Genomic DNA, 16562 nt, shown 5'->3' with positions numbered 1-16562 from the left:
TAAAACAACATAAGGGTGATGTTAGACTGAAAAGAGATAATAACGCTATATACAAACATGTGAAGGAAACGGGACATAAAATAGACTGGGAGGGGGCTAGGGGTTTAGAGAGAGAGAGAAGAGGAAGATTATTAGAAAGTGGAAAGAGGCTAGAAGAATAAAGAGAGAACAAGAGGAGAACTTAATGAACTGGACAAGCGGTATGAATATACACGAGCAATGGGATAAATTGTGGGATGTGATAGAAAAGGAACAAGAAAAGTGCATATAGGCTATTGGCTATTTCCACGCGTGACGCACTCTACAAGGGAACATGCTCGTATATTTTAAACCTTAACTATGGTAATGAATGTAATGATTTTTAAATACAAACCACTAAATATGATTATAGAAAGGACATATTATAATTTCCACATAATGGTATTTTTGTATTTAATTATTAAAATACCACGTTATATTTATACACTAAAACGTGACTCACACTACAGGAAGGGAAGTAAAATTTTACTCATATTTTGAATTTAGGAAATCTTCCTCCGTATGACTTTACAAAATGTATTTTGTACATCAACATTTTCCAGAAGGAATGCAGTGTTCTCACAACCACCGTTTCATTCGCACTTCAGTGCAGTAAACAAATGACAATGGAATTTCTCTGTGACGCACACTACAATTCACTTGTGACGCACACTACACTTCCTTCAATGACAACACTTAAGTTTTCCTATTGTTTGAATTTGTTATTCATCGTACCTCGTACAACTGTGGAATGTATTTCCAAAACATGCTACTGAGGTAGCTCTGTTGGTATAGCGTTGGTTCACAGTCGGGAAGTTGTGGGTTCGATACCGCTGCCGACCATTCTGACAGTTTTTTCTGCTTTTCCCTCAGTCCTACCAGGCAAATGCCGGGATGGTACCTAGCAAATCCACTCTGGCCAACATTTTCCCAAGTCCTTTCCTTAGTGTAAAATGGCCTCTGAGCCGTATCTGTTGTTCGTTAAATAAATAAACGCATTTTGGTGATTCAATAAGCATATTGTTTCCTTTATTTTTTCAAATGCCTATCGATACCTGCAGTAGTTTCGTTTCAATAATGTTTGTTAGAAAACAAAACGCACTTTAAAAAAAATAGGGAACTGAGGTATATGTCGAAAGGTATTCGAGAAATGAAAGAGCAAACTCAAATATACTTATTGAACGACCAAAAAAGGATTTAGCATGTTTCGGAAATGTGTAGTTTTCACTAAAATTTATTTGCATCATTATTACTGTGTTTTCCGGTACATTTTCTTTCAGGGAACCCCTGCTTGGCCTAGTGGCTAGCACGCTTGATTTCGGATAGCGTGGTCCCGGGTTCGATTCCCGGTGAGGGTACAGTTGAAGGACCAAAGTGGTTAGAATTCCACTATAATCAGTAGGTGCACGTAGTCTTTAGCCTAGCAGGCATAACCGTGGGACAAACTAAATCAACCCAATTTTTTTCAGGATTTTAAAATAATTTGCCTGGTGACGCAGTATAAATGCATGCTCTAAAAAACGGGTAGTTTATTCTATAGTTTTTTCATCACTTCCTTTAATGTTCCTGACATTTTCTCCTTCGGCACTTTGCCAGTCTCATCAGTAGCCTATTGTTGATAGGTATTTCCATATTCGTGTCCATTGGTTGAGTAGAGTTGAGAAGCGAAACGAACTTTGGTAATTCACCACATTCTTGTCAAGTATGAAACATACAGGTCTCAGATTCATCGTCGCACACTACGAGACGAAATCAGATTATTTGTGCTGTTTGACAGAAATGAACATGAATTTAACAGTCATCTAACATTCTCGTGATTGATGCACAGAAAGATTTGGTGGTGTTCGCGTTCAGCAGTACGTGTTTCGGCCGAAGTTCACAGAATTTACATCTTCCAATCTCTATATCAGGATTCTGTTTCTTGAACTGTTTCACCGAGTGTTAGAAACGAGTAAAGTTTTTGAAATTTTTGTTTGCCGAGATTAAACAATCTGTAAGTCCTAGTGCCTGGTAAGATATTCCATCGCTTAAATAAAACTGAATAACTGCTTCTTCAGTTGTCGTTTTTGATGAACTTTGATCTAGTGTCTTGGCTGGCTTTTTATTGTCGGGTGCAAATTGTTCAAACAATTGTTTAACAACAACCTTAAGCTTATTGGAACTATGAGGTACGCTTCTTTTAACTTTAGCCATAGCTTTCCCATATGAACACCGAGATGAAAACACTGTTAGGTGAAGATGCACTGGTACTTGTTTATTTAACATAGCATCAATAGCTGTGCTTAATTTCTTCTTCTGATGTTATCGTCTCATTTCTTCCATCTTCTTCTTTCGCATATGCTCCTTCTCTTCAATTGTAATATTCTTATTTTTCCTTTCACGTCTAATTCTCTATTTTTGAGTCTCTTTTCTTCGAAATTTGGCATTATTTCCGGACGTACGGAGCCTTTCCGTGCTCTGCTTTACGTTGTGCAGCAGTTTTCGCCATGCTTGAACGTGACACACACTACCCGTGACGCACACTACATACACTTCAGTAATTGTAAGTCTGTGTTTATTTGAGTTTCCAAATCAATATCACGGCAAATAGTTGCTCTATCTATCAAGAAGGAAAATTGAAAGTATTAAACCGTTACATGCAATAACTAACTTTCAACAGGAAAAAATGTGTTTTTTTCGTGACGCACACTACAGCACAAGACCAGTTTTCTAATATGAAGTACCACTTAAACAGCTGAAAGTAGACAACATTTGCATATGTAGTGATACACAATACGGTACTCTGCACTCAAAATTGTAAACACCTTTTTCTTCTCTTCTCAATAAAATGAATGATCGACAATTAAATGTCAGTCGATATGCCTTTCAGCTTGTCTCACAGAGCGGCCATATTGGATCAGCACTGCTGTCAGTTCAGCACTTTACAAACTGCAGCAAATTATATAGCATTCATAATTTTAGACTTCAATCGAAGATATGGGTGACAAAAACAAGCGAAACACATAAGTTTAGAAAATACACTTTTGGTGTACATTCCCGTGGAATTACCCTATTAATATTTATTTAAAAAAAATATTTGTTATTTACTTTTCTTTGTATGTCATCTGATTAAAGAACAGTTAGAAAAAGTGAAAGGGCTCATTATATTTTTCTGTTGGCGCGGAATTGCCTTTATCCTCATTGGTTCCCTCCGACCAATGAGAGAGAAGAAAGGGCGTGGCCTTTCACTTTCTCATGTATATAATATCTGCTGTCACCTGTCTTTTCTCAGTGTTTGTGTCTGATGAAGAGGACGTTAGGTCCTTGAAACTTAACACATTGTAAGTATAGTTTTTAATATATTTCATTCTGTTCTGGTCAGAACCGTGTTATTTGTTACTCTACTTACCCCTAAGTAGATGCAATCTTTTACATGATTTACCGTTGATGAAATATTCTCTGAACGTACATACAGACACACAGACGTCAATATGGAAATGGTAGGTCTTCACCCAAATCTAGTAGTATCTGGATTTACATTAGGCATTTTGACCGTAATACAATACTTCCTTGTTATAACATGGAAGTAATAACCATCACTCACAGAAATGTAATAAGATTATGACACTAATGTTGTAAAGCGTTTTTTTATATCTACAGTATTATTCCAGTTAGAAACTGTTTTGATTTTGTCAACATCAGAAACGTAAGTGTAACTGATATTACTCTGCAATGTCTATTCGGAAGTGTTTGGAGCCATTTAACATGCAATACCTTTTAAACGGTATAATCTACAATAAAACTCACTACACCAATAAATTTCCGAGAAAATTGTACATTATCTGATGTATCACTTACACTTATTCCCAGTTGAAAAAACGAAAGTTGAATCCAATATGGCGGATCCAAGATGGCAGCCGGGGTGGGTAACATGTGTCTAATTTATTTTGCATTCACTCATGTCCAGCCAAACCTAAACAAACTAAAAGAAATTTTGTGTCCGAGCGTTATAGTGGTGTATGATTGAATTCCGGATATATGGAGGCTAAAATTAGTACAATACACGTTGCGCAGCAGAAAACTTTGCATTTGAATCAATTTTACAGAAATCCCGAGGGGATACTTCGCGAATGTACCTTGAAAGTCCAAATTTATATTACATTCCGAATATTAAACACAGTAATGAGAAAGAATTATAAAATCTATGAGTACTTTATATACAAATATAATAAAATGTGGAAAACATTCGGAAGCCATTTAACAGTAAAATGTTGCTTCTAAACCTTCCAACGTTTAACACTGGGCTTAACGAGTTTTGATAATGTAAATATTTACGAAAGAAATATATGAAAAGAATCATATTGCCAGGGTAAAATATTTTATATCAAAATAGTAGACGAAACAAAAAAATTCTTAAAAATAATTAGGAATAAAGAAAACTAGTAATTTTTAAAACAGTGTGTTGACAATACTTACAGTGCTAAGCCAGAAAATTTTAAACTACATTGCATATTTTTGTTTTAATTAATTACAGAAAAGATTTTCAAATAAAGAGAAATCTCTACATTACTAAGATGCATTATATTTCTCGCAACAGAATATTGGATGCATTTTTGATACACTGGTAACAAAAGTTCAACTATGTATCACAAAATAAATTAATTTCGAGTTTGTGAATGTCACAAAATGCTTTTCGACTGCATACGTTGCATGCTATACTTTTCACTTCGACAGTTCAAACAATCATTGTTCCATCTTTTGACATATAATCAATCGCACATGATCAAGTCACTAAATGATACTGCACATCACTACAACTGACTCATTCAGCATCTTGAAAATGTCTTTCATAATTTTGAAAATGTGCATCTGTTCATCGTAATGCCTTGAAGGAACTGTTCAGTCTTAAGCAACTTCTTACATTCATCACTTGTGTGATTGGTGGTTTTGCTCCATCTTGCTTCTAAACATCTCCGTGGAATTGACTCTTACGCTAGCTGAACATTGGCCACTTTCAAATATTTTTCCAAATGGGAACGTTCGGCTTCAGGAAGTCCTTTGGTGATCATAGGGATCAGTCGCCCAGGATATGCAATAGACAATTTATAAAGAGATTGTCCAAGATGGATTCTTGGGTCTGGAACATCTGAAATTAAAGAATTCAGATAATTTCGAATGCATATTATATTTGGTTATTTATAAATGACATAATGTTATTGATAATATTCTTAGTTCGTTAAGTAGTACGTATATTTACAAGTGAAATAAAAGCTTTTAGTTTTACGTCCCACACTTATACCGGATAGCCTAAAGGAGACGGTAATTATAAGAAATGAATGAAATGGTGGAATGAAGAAAGTAAGAGGAAAGAACCCCGAGAAAACCCACGCATATGGTATTTGTCGGTCCACCACAAAGTTCACTTGGCGTGAGCTGGGATCGAACCAAAGACCCCATGCACCAGAGATGAAGCTCTATCGACGTTGGCAAAATACATAATTATTCAAGCTTAGATTTAATCACCTTTCACAACAAAAATTTATAGCAAAAGCTGTAAAAGGGTTTATTTTACGAAATATTAGGCTGGTCCTTAGTTTTAGAATTCCAAGTTTTTTTTCTTACTCCCTAAAATAGCTCCATATCAGACCAAGATAGTCCACGAGAAAAATTAGCTCAACTGAATAATATTAAATGACGACCATTCATTTACAGTATACAATATGAGGCAAAGGTACCTTGTAAGTTTGGAAAGACAGCTGTTAGTTAATAAACATATGTTTGAAAGTAATAATTATTAAATGATAAAAGATATGTTGGAAATAACGTCAGATGTGTATTTGTGATGAAAAACTACCCCAAAATGATGTCACATAATCCTCTTCCTATTAAAAGTTTTGAATCTGAATCCAAGATGGCAACCATGATGGTACTATATAGTAATAGATGCGGCTCTACCTACATTACTCGTATCCAAGATATGCTGCCATTCCCTCTAGCCAATGTTTTGCTCAATGAACACCATATATATATCACTGACATTATTATTAATTGTGTATGTAATGTATTTGCTTATTACATACTGCATGCAAGAAGAAAGAAAACACTGATCATACATAAATTAGAAACTCCAATCGGAAGTAGCCTGAAATCTTGCAAACGGTGCCAGATTACTGAAAAAATAATCGGAAAAAAATTCCCTTTTATGATACCCTTAGCCAATTTTTATCAAAACGTCTTTCACTTGTGTCTGTAAAAGGACACATACAGATGTGAGGAATAACAAGGAGATTCATGCTCATAAGTGAATGATGCACTGTGTAGAGAGCGCAGGTTCAGCTAGTACCAATATAAGATTCTTCACATTTATACATGACTTTATAAGGTTTGATCTACAAAATCTTACGAGGGTTGTACCAAAAGTAAGGTTCCCATATTTTTTACCAATAGAAAACATTGTTTATTGTTATTAATTTATACATCGTTCGAAAGCTCACACTGTTGTCTATTTTTCAATATAGTCTCCATTTTTTCAGGTCGCTCAGTGTTCGCTTGGCAGCCGTCAGAGATGGAAGTGTTGATCGCCGCTCCCGCCAAGTGCGAGGTTCGAGCAGTAATCCGGTTTCTCCACGCAAGGAAGTTACCGCCCTGGAGATTTATCAGCAACTGACTGAGGTTTATGGTGAAGATGCATGTCCGTGCAGCACGTCCGCAAATGGTGCAGGGCTTTAGCTGAGGGTCGCACCGAAGTTCACGATGAAGAACGAAGTGGAAGACCGCCAGTGTAGGATGCGATTGTCCAGAAGATCAACAGTGAGCTGCTCAAAGATCGAAGGGTTACTGTCCATGAACTTGTCCTTCCCTCTTCCCCAAGCTAAAGGAACATACGGTGGCAAACGCTTCAAGAGCGACGATGAAGTCCGAGCAGAGGTGTCACTCTTCCTCAATGGATTGTCGGCAGACGACTTCCACTTAGGAACACAAAATCTGGAGCATCGTCTTCAAAAGTGTGTTGAAAAAAGTGGAGACTATGTTGAAAAATAGACAACAGTGTAAGCTTTCGAACGATGTATAAATTAATAACAATAAACAATGTTTTCTATTGGTAAAAAATATGGGAACCTTACTTTTGGCACAACCCTCGTATAATTGGTGAGATGTCTTTCCTTATTTACTGTCGGCTTAAAACTAACTTTTAATTTATATTCTCTAGCAACCGTCAATAATCTGAAGGAAAAGCACGGAAATAGGAGATAAAAATAACTTGGAATAATATTGCAGATGATTAGTCGTAATATTTGTCCTCAGGAGTGTTATAAACTTTCTACCATTCGACACGACATACATTTTTGTGTATATCTGTTCAGTGAAAATCTAAATAAAAATGTATCCGCCTTTAATGAAGCTCTGCATGTGCTTAGCAGGAGCTCATTCCTTGGGACTGAAATCCGTTAAAAAATACGGAAGTAAACGGGTAATGGTACCACGTTGGAAGTTTACGCACACGTATCGCTGTGCCGTCAAGATTCCGCGAATTACTACGAGAAGTGACCGAAAGTCATATTAGATGGCTCCCCATACCATAATGCCAGGAGCAACGCCAGTGTGCCGTTCCACAATATTGGTTGAATGTGAACTCTCCCCCTGGCGCCACCACACACGCACACGATGGTCATCTATTGTCGTGCAGAATCGAGACATCATTCAATACGATCCGCTGCTAATTATGGGAATTCCATGCTGCCCGAGTGCGACACAACTCCACACGCTGTTGTTTATGCACTGGTGTTAATGGCAATCTAAGCAGGAAACTGTGTGGGATGACACAGGGTATTATGTACTGCTTCACAGATACGTTCACGTTGGATGCCTTTACGTATCCACTGAGCCCAACATCGGGACAGTAACATTAGAATACCACAATACTCCACATGTCTGGCAACTGAACGAAACGCCCAGTCAGCTTCGTACAACCCCACGATGCGGATCATTTCGAACGCCGTTAACTGCTGGTAACGCTGTATAATGCTGAATCACTCTCTCACGCTTCACTACTGACTGACACGACCAGGGCTGAATTCCTTGCTGCCCCCTGGTGGCCATTCGCGATGTTCTTGATCTTTGAAGCTCTAATTGTTTACATCCTTCGTAGCGCTACACATCTAACAAATTGTAGTTGAATTGGACTATTCCTTCTTGGTGTTTCAATTTTTTTTTTATCGATATTATCACAAAATAATATTTTGTGATAACTTTAATACAGTTAACTAATTTTGAATAAATATGGTGTATATTGTTGAGATTTCATAATTATCCCCATTACTTGGAGCTGAAATCGACTACAAATAATGAGATCAATTTCTTCCTCATCTTAAAACAATGTTGTACAATATATTTTGTAAAAGTTCTCCATGTTATGAAAACAGGGAGTGTTTTATTTAAGACTTACGAATTACTCTTTGCTTGTGGTTGAATTGGTCACGGTTAAATTATGAATTTCCCAACAGCATCGCCACGCTTAACATTCGATGACTTCGCACACTTCATAAACTGTCACTGCTTTTTACAACAGACTTGAAGAAAATGCACAAGAGGTATTCTATAAATTAGGAAGACTATACTTACTTGGTAAAGGGTCATGTTCAGATCGATTAGCATAGGCTAATTGCGAGTAGGCCGCCTGATAGCCTGGGGTATCTTCCACATCAACGTAGTGGTCGTCGGCGAACGTGGTTTCATCTTCGGGCAGCTCAAAGAATCCTATAAGCACTTGTAGCAACGGAGACCTGTCCACCAAATGAAAACGAATCATTACAATACAAATCCATTTACTATTAGATCTTATGGAAATACAAACAGGATGCTGTTCAATTATTATGTTGTGCTATTTCTTCAATTAGAGAAATGATATGGACACACATTTGTGAAGGGTCGCTTCACACATGAAAAATATGTGAATCGAAAGCGTAAAAACGAAAGTTTAAGTGACGCTCGAAAATTAGTTGTATGTAACTGAAATAGAAAGACTATTACTCAAAGAATGAATAGTATGAGAGAGAGATGATATTAAAATGAAAGGGAAATATGAATTAATTCTTTCTGTTTAAAGTATCATGATTATGCCTGTTAAGCTAAGGAAGACGGATGATGGAATGATAAAGTGAGAAGAAAAGGAAAGGCCCCGAGAAAACCCATGGACACAATGTTGTCCACCATAAACTTACTTAGCCGGAGATCGAAGCAGGGACCCCACACAACACAGGTAAGCACTGAGCCACCTGAATGGAGTAACGCCAGTTTCTTTCCATAATTCTACCTGTTTTACATGAGATGTGTAATAGGGCACGGATTTCTTTTGTATCCCCATCATATTTATCAGTAAGTGGCATTATCATGTGTTTTCATCATTTTGATAATTATCTGTATATAGCTATGATACAAAATTTCACATAATACATATTTTCGAAGTAAATATATGTAAATAATTGTTTAACGACAGAAACTGATATATGTTAATGATAACTAATTAATGTATATTAAGTTATGTAACCTTCAATACGAGGGGTATTTTTTAAATTAGTTTTGTTTTGAAACTAATAAACAAAAAAAGGTATACTTTTCGTAACAATTTTATTGTTAAATGAATGCATGTACTTTTAACTCTTTTAATCCCACTGTTCCCAAATGGGAACAATTTATTTTATCAATTTTTGTCTGGATTATTTGTATGTGGATTATTTGTTATGAATTTATTTCGCCTTTTACAATAAGGACCTGCTACCAGTCCATCTGCTACTACTAAAATGTTCAAAATATATTAAATGAGGTCAGAATCGATAAGTGTAGAAGGAATTAAGAAATTCTAAAACAAAAATAATTTGGGATTAAATGGGTTAATCAACTTTCCTACATACTTTCCACGAATATTACAATTATCATATCGTACAAGCTTTCGAATATCATACCATTTCAAGTTCTGTAAGATTTGCAACATAGCTGACTAGTTCACGTACATAAGGTATGCTTATACTACTACATCCAATCAATTACTCACCAGTACTGAGAGTATTTGCCATCAATTAATTCTGGAGATTCACATAGTATCTTTGTGATACCTGCAGCACATATTTTCTTCTCAATAGTTCCCGATATTTTTTGCAAGTCCGGGATTACCAGACGCTCTATCACCCTTCCAAACATCCTGAATAGAAACAAATATTATACTTCATCAAATTACTTTAAACTTCATTTTAACCAATATGCATTTTGTGTAGGTTGACTCAACAATACGAAAAATTCAATGCCAATATGAACTTCAAATGTATAGTAAGCACTTCTTTTTTAAGTATCGAAACAATATTTTACTGTATAAAATACAAATATTTTGAATCTAAAAATACGATTTGCTTCCAACAAAACAGGATTACCAATGGCTCACTTATTTCCGTTTCTAGCCAACAATGTCCTTAATCAATCTGAATCGGGATTTTTGAATATCTCTATTTCGAGATAATATATACAAGATGGTAACAAAAAGTTTCGAGACTAGCTCTGATTACAAGAAAATACTTTATTTATCTGCGTTTACACACTATCATCTTCAAAATACTCAGCTTGTACAGCAATACAGTGCTCCCAGCGTTTCTGTCACTCCCGGAATGTGTTCTGGAAGTCTTCTTTCTGGAGCGTGTCACCGCGCTCTATCTCCGGAATGGTGTCCAAACGGCGACTTTGAGCTGAATCTTCAGCTACGGATTCTTAAAGCAGCTTGTCGTCGTAAAGCAGCTAGTTTTTCGCGCTCGCAATGGATCCACTCGCTTTTGCCGAATGTCTTCCATCAGACGCCTTAAAACCTGGCAGTAAAACTTGCTATTGACGGTCTGGTCCCCGAGGACGAATTCGTGATGCACAATGCCGTGAATGTCGACGAAAAAGACTATGAACATTTGCATAAACAGATGCGCCCTCCAAGAACAACAGGTGAACTCTTCCACTGTGAAGACTGTTGCTTTGTCTCAGGGTCGTATCTATACACCCAAATTTCCTCCTCAACAAGAAGAACGCGTCATCCACGGCACGCTGACTGAGTTCTTGGCAGACTTCGACGCGGTGTTCCTTCTGCTCTTGGGTCAGCAGCCTGGGGACGAACTTGGCAGCAATACAGATGTTCAAATCACACGCGAGGATTGCCTGCACTCTTCCGTATGGCACACCGACAATGGCAGCAACGTTGTGGATTGTTCCTCGACGATCCTTTTGTACCAGCTGCCGAATAGTTTCAACAATTTCGCATGTTGTGCTTGTTGAAGGTAATCCTGATCTTTTCATCGTCTTCCAGTGATGCTCCTCAGCTCTTAAAACCATTCAAAACACCACGAACGACTCATTGTAGCATTACAACGAGATTGTATATCTAACCTATAAATTACTTCCATTTTTTGTAGTTATTTTGGGCAACGGCGCTTAAAAGTGCACAATTTGTTGATAATAATAAGAAGAAAATATATAATATATGTTGATTTTATATAGATAACCAGGTAATGTGAGTTGTTAAAAAGAAGATAGCTATTTTGTCTGTCGTTGCTATGGCAACAATAATATACATTCATAATAATAAGAAGAATATAAGATCAATGGTGTCTAATGTGCTTGATTTTCCAGGAATATAATTTACAATTTCAGGTAACAATAAGGGTGTTTAAGCGTGTTGACTTAGCGCGTTAGTGATTCGAACTGTGGACATATGTAATGCCATGATAGGTAAGAAAGAAATATAATAATGTTACATAATAAATGGTGTTTGCCGTCCAGGACCTTGAGATTTGTTTGAAGAAAAGTAAACAGTCTCAAACGACGTCAACACGGAATATACTTTGTTAAGAAGTAAAAAGAAAATTTATCCTAACATTAAAATGGATATACCCAGTATCGGAGGTATTAATGATGAAATTGATGATACTGAAACACCAGGATCAGATACATCAACAAGTGTAGCTGACCTTATATAAGACCCAGTTACGCCAATCTTTGTCGCAGAAATGCAACAAATGGACATTAAATTTGAACAAAACTTTCAACAAATAGATACTCAGTTTCAGCAAATAGACACTAGTTTTCAGCAAATAGATGCTAAATTTGAACAAAAGTTTCAGCAAATGGATACTAGGCTTCAGCAACAGATACTAAATTTGAACAAATTACACAGGCTATGACTCAACGAATGGATAATAAATTAGGTCAAATAACACAGCATACTAACACTAAATTTACAATTGTACGAAGTGCAGTAGATGTGGTTGAGACGCAAGTTAGTGAACTAGTAACCAGATTAAAATATTACAAGAGGAAATAGACACTATAAAGGAAAAGATCACCACCCTAAATATTAATCCTGATTTAATCAACAATAGGGACCATTTACCCAATGAACCTCGACTAGCAACAGAAGAAAGTGGTACACCGGAAAGTTCTTCAGAGAGAGATGAAAGTGCCTGTAGCGTTGGGAAGGGAAAGAGACCTCGTTCAATACATCACAGAAAAGCCAGATGTGTAAGATCTAATTATATGAAATCGTCTCATAGTAATAACTATCATTTCAGATTCAGTGAAATACAATCTTTAACAAAATTTAGTGGACGGTTAGAAGATATACCTGCTAGCGTATTTTTAGAAAAATTCGAAGAGGAATGTGACTTAATCGGTATAGACAAAACTAAGTTTCTCAAAATTTTACCGCATGTTTTACTACCACCCTGCTCTGTTTGGTTCAAAGCAATCAGGAGTAGTTTACGAAATTATTTAGATTTTAAGAACGCTTTGTTTTCCAATTTTGAGAACGATTTCATGTTGGCAATCCGAGACGCCTTGGTTCGAAACAGACGGTTTGATCCCAAAATTGATAAGAATTTAATTGATTTTGTGATGTAACAACAAGAATCAGGAATTATAGCATCGATCTGGATACTATTACCTTTTAGGTTGCAACGAATACTGATTTCTGCACAATGCATTAACTTCAATCATTTGATTATGATAGTACAAAATTTTGAAAATCAATCCATGGTGCAGAAATCAAACTAATAATAACCGAAATCAAGATAATTATATTCCCGTCCAGAATATTAATGTCCGTGAAGAATGTAACCCTAATGTAAGAAGTAATGGTAGATCTAATTATACCGGTAATAGAGCCGAACCTAATTACAGAGGAAACAGGAATAATAACTATACAGCGTTTAGAAATCAAGCAAACAGTACATCTAATTTTTCTCGAAATAGATTTCGTAACAATTTTATAGGTGGCAGAAAAAATAGAAATCAAAGATCTGGAGGAATACCTAATATACAGAACGGTATCAATTCATCTTAACCGAATCCTTTGGCAATGTAACTTAAGCTAAAGTTGTGGCGTCTGTCAAGGCATATTTAATTAATTCTTGTATATTTTCACTTTGAATACAATTATGATTTCACTTATAATTCGTACTTTGTTTGAATTCTATAAAGATAATAAAAATGATGGATACTAAATTTCAGCACGTTGTGGTATGAACACGAATATCGCTTACTAAAAGTTATGATAGATTTGCTTGAATAAATAAAACAAGTTATATTCCAATTCACACTAACTTTGCTGATTCTTAATATGATAATTTCTTTATTTGTATTATTTCGTTATATTGATCAAGTCTTGTTTGTTCTATTTTGAGTATTGTTATGATTTCTTTGTAATTCGCTTCACTTATCAATATTGTGCTTTTCAATTCTTTTATGATCATCTTGATTATGCTCAAATGGAAGGAATAAGTTAGGTAATTTTTCAATGTATTTTCATTTAATGTTAATGAGCTCCGAAGATACTGAATTAAAGAATTATGTTTGGACCAAAATAATTAACAAGTTGATCGTATTTTTGAATAAGTCCTCTTCGACGATAATTTATAGAATTAAAATATCATTGTTTATTAAATAAATGTAATATTATTGTTGAGATAAAATGAAATTAATATATGTAATGTATATATAGGAGGTCTATTCGGAAAGTAAGGTAACCATGTATGTAAGAATATGTAACGATCTAGGATTTTTTCTTAAATTGTAATCAATTTAAGAAGTGCTCGTCAGGAGCCATATATACAACGAGATTGTATATCTAATCTGTGAATTACTTCCATTTTCTTGTAGTTATTTTGGGCAACGGCGCTTAAAAGTGCACAATTTGTCGATAAGAAGAAGAAGAAAAATGTAGAATATATGTGTTGATTTTATATAGATAATTATGTAATGTGAGTTATTGAAAAGAAGATAGATTTTTGTCTGTCGTTCCTTTAGCAACAGAATAATATATATTCATAATAATAAGAAGAATAAAAGATTAACGGTGTCTAATATCTAATGTGCTTGATTTTCCAGAAATTTAATTTACAATTTCAGGTAACAATAAGGGTGTTTAATCGTGTTGACTTAGCGCGTTAGTGATTCGAACTGTGGATATATGTAACGCCAAGATAGGTAAGAAAGAAATAATAACGCTACAGCATCGCCATACACTTAGCGAATTATGTCAAGCATCTCTATATGGCGGATTTACCTATTTTCACACAGAATTTCACGTTCGCTCATTGTTCTAACTTCTTGTCCATAATGAAATTGCGAACATGGTAACGCACGTGGACAGATTAGCACCTGCTGTACAGCTCCCAATGGACACAAGACGATGTCTCTTTGAACAAATGACTTATGGAGGTCGGGGCTCTTTGAGCTCGTGCGTTGAGCCTTGTGCTGCCATCTGTTGGCGTCTTACACAATTAGTTTCGAAAACCTTTTGATACCACCTCGTATTTATGGATAGTCTTTAGTTATATATATATATATATATATATATATATATATATATACAGTGCTGGAAATGTGTATAAAGGCAGAGAGACATTTGAAAATAGAAGAAGGCAAGAATGCCGAGGATGGATAAAGGTGATCTATTTACAAAGTAACATTGTATACTGTATAAAATCAAAGGCATATCGTTTGCTAATACGTCACTGGCACGTGTAGTTTACACAAAAAAGATAAATTAGACGATTTTCGGGTGGAAATTAGTATAAAGGCACCCAGTGTCTTTGACAAAAATGAAAGTATTATTTAAAGTACAGAATGGAAAATGAGTGTTCAGTACTTGATTGTCCCTAACTTCTTCTGAATGAGTTCGAATATGAGCTTCGGCATTGTTTTTATGAGATCTGTTAGTTGTTGCCGTGGAATCGCTGACCACTCTTCTCGTATCGCGTTTTTCAACTCAGCAATGGTCCCAAATTGCCGTCCATTGCGATAAACATTGCGCGCAAGGATGGTTCATAGGTTTTTTACCGGGTTAAAATAAGGGCTTCTCGCTGGCCACTCCATAACTTTAATGCCTTTGTCTTGAAACCATTGTAGAGTTGCTGCTGCCCTGTGGATAGCAGCGTTGTCCTGCTGGAAAATCAGGTTTTGATCGTCCAACTCCTCATACATCCGCAGCAATTCTATTTTTAACATCTCTGTATACGTCGATGAATTCATCTTGGTGCTGAGCCATGCAATCTTGGATGTACCTTATCACAAAACGCTGCCCAAATCATAACACTTCCTCCACCAAAATTTCTGCTCATTTGCACTTGCTCTTCTTCCCTAAGGTCATGCCAATAGTGTTGAAAACGATCCGGATCATCTAAATTGAACTGCTTCTTATCACTAAACATTACGTGATTCTATTGGGATGTCCACGACATGTTTGCGCAAACTGGAGTCGCGCCTGCTTGTGCGTCGCACTTATGAGTGGTTTATAGTTCCATTTCTTGAATGTAGGATGTGGACCTTGATTCAAAATTTGACGCATTCTTCTGGATGTGACAGGTAACTTGCAAGCAGCAACAATTTGGACAGATGACATATTTCCGGCCCTTGCCTTGCGCACAATTAATCGTTTCGTGGACTCCGAGAGTTTTCTTGTTCTACCATACTTCCCGTTCTTTCCATATTGTGCACCCAACTGAACGTAATTATCAACTACACAGCTTGAACGATTTAACAGTTTTGCAATTTGCCGATTTGAAAGGCCCATGTCCTTGTAAGCACAGACAGGTGCTTGTTTCTCACTCTTCAACAATTTTCCACGAGGCATGGCTCACACAACACCTCACAAACGTTCACACCCGCGCTTCTTTTATAACACTGTGTCAGCTGATTCTCAAAGGTGTATCAGGGGTAGTGCTGAACGTGTAGAGGGCGCCAAACGACAAGTAACTATGGGTACCTTTATACCAATTTCCACCCGACAATCGTCTCATTTCTCTTTTTGTGAAAATTACGTGTACCAGTAACGTATTAGCAAACAATATGCCTTTGATTTTGTACAGTATGCAATATTACTTTGTATATATATCACCTACATCCATCTTCGGCATTCTTGCCTCCTCCTATTTTCAAATGTCCCTCTGCCTTTATACCAATTTCCAGCACTGTATAAAATTTCTTTAATATCCTCCCTAAAATTAAATTTCTAAGGTTCGACAATAAAGTTCCAGGACTGA

The 16562-nt window shown here is 36.2% G+C and overlaps 1 protein-coding gene across 1 annotated transcript in view; it reads right to left on the bottom strand.

Annotated features, from left to right (window-relative positions):
• Positions 1-4557: 4557 nt before the first annotated feature.
• The window catches only part of Cse1 (chromosome segregation 1), a 106692-nt gene continuing 94687 nt past the window's right edge, over positions 4558-16562 (bottom strand). Inside the window, exons 19-21 of the mRNA XM_081738190.1 lie at positions 10049-10195; positions 8620-8780; positions 4558-5143 (exon numbers count right to left, since the gene is read on the bottom strand). Of these exons, the coding sequence (XP_081594316.1) occupies positions 4986-5143; positions 8620-8780; positions 10049-10195 (466 nt within the window). The 3' untranslated portion in view covers positions 4558-4985. The remainder of the gene's footprint in view (positions 5144-8619; positions 8781-10048; positions 10196-16562) is intronic.

Source organism: Thermobia domestica, chromosome 2 (assembly GCF_964235325.1).
Source record: "Thermobia domestica chromosome 2, izTheDome1.hap1.1, whole genome shotgun sequence".
Lineage (NCBI taxonomy): Eukaryota > Metazoa > Arthropoda > Insecta > Zygentoma > Lepismatidae > Thermobia > Thermobia domestica.
Note: the sequence above shows the minus strand (reverse complement) of the source record. Positions and strands in the feature narration are given on the sequence as shown.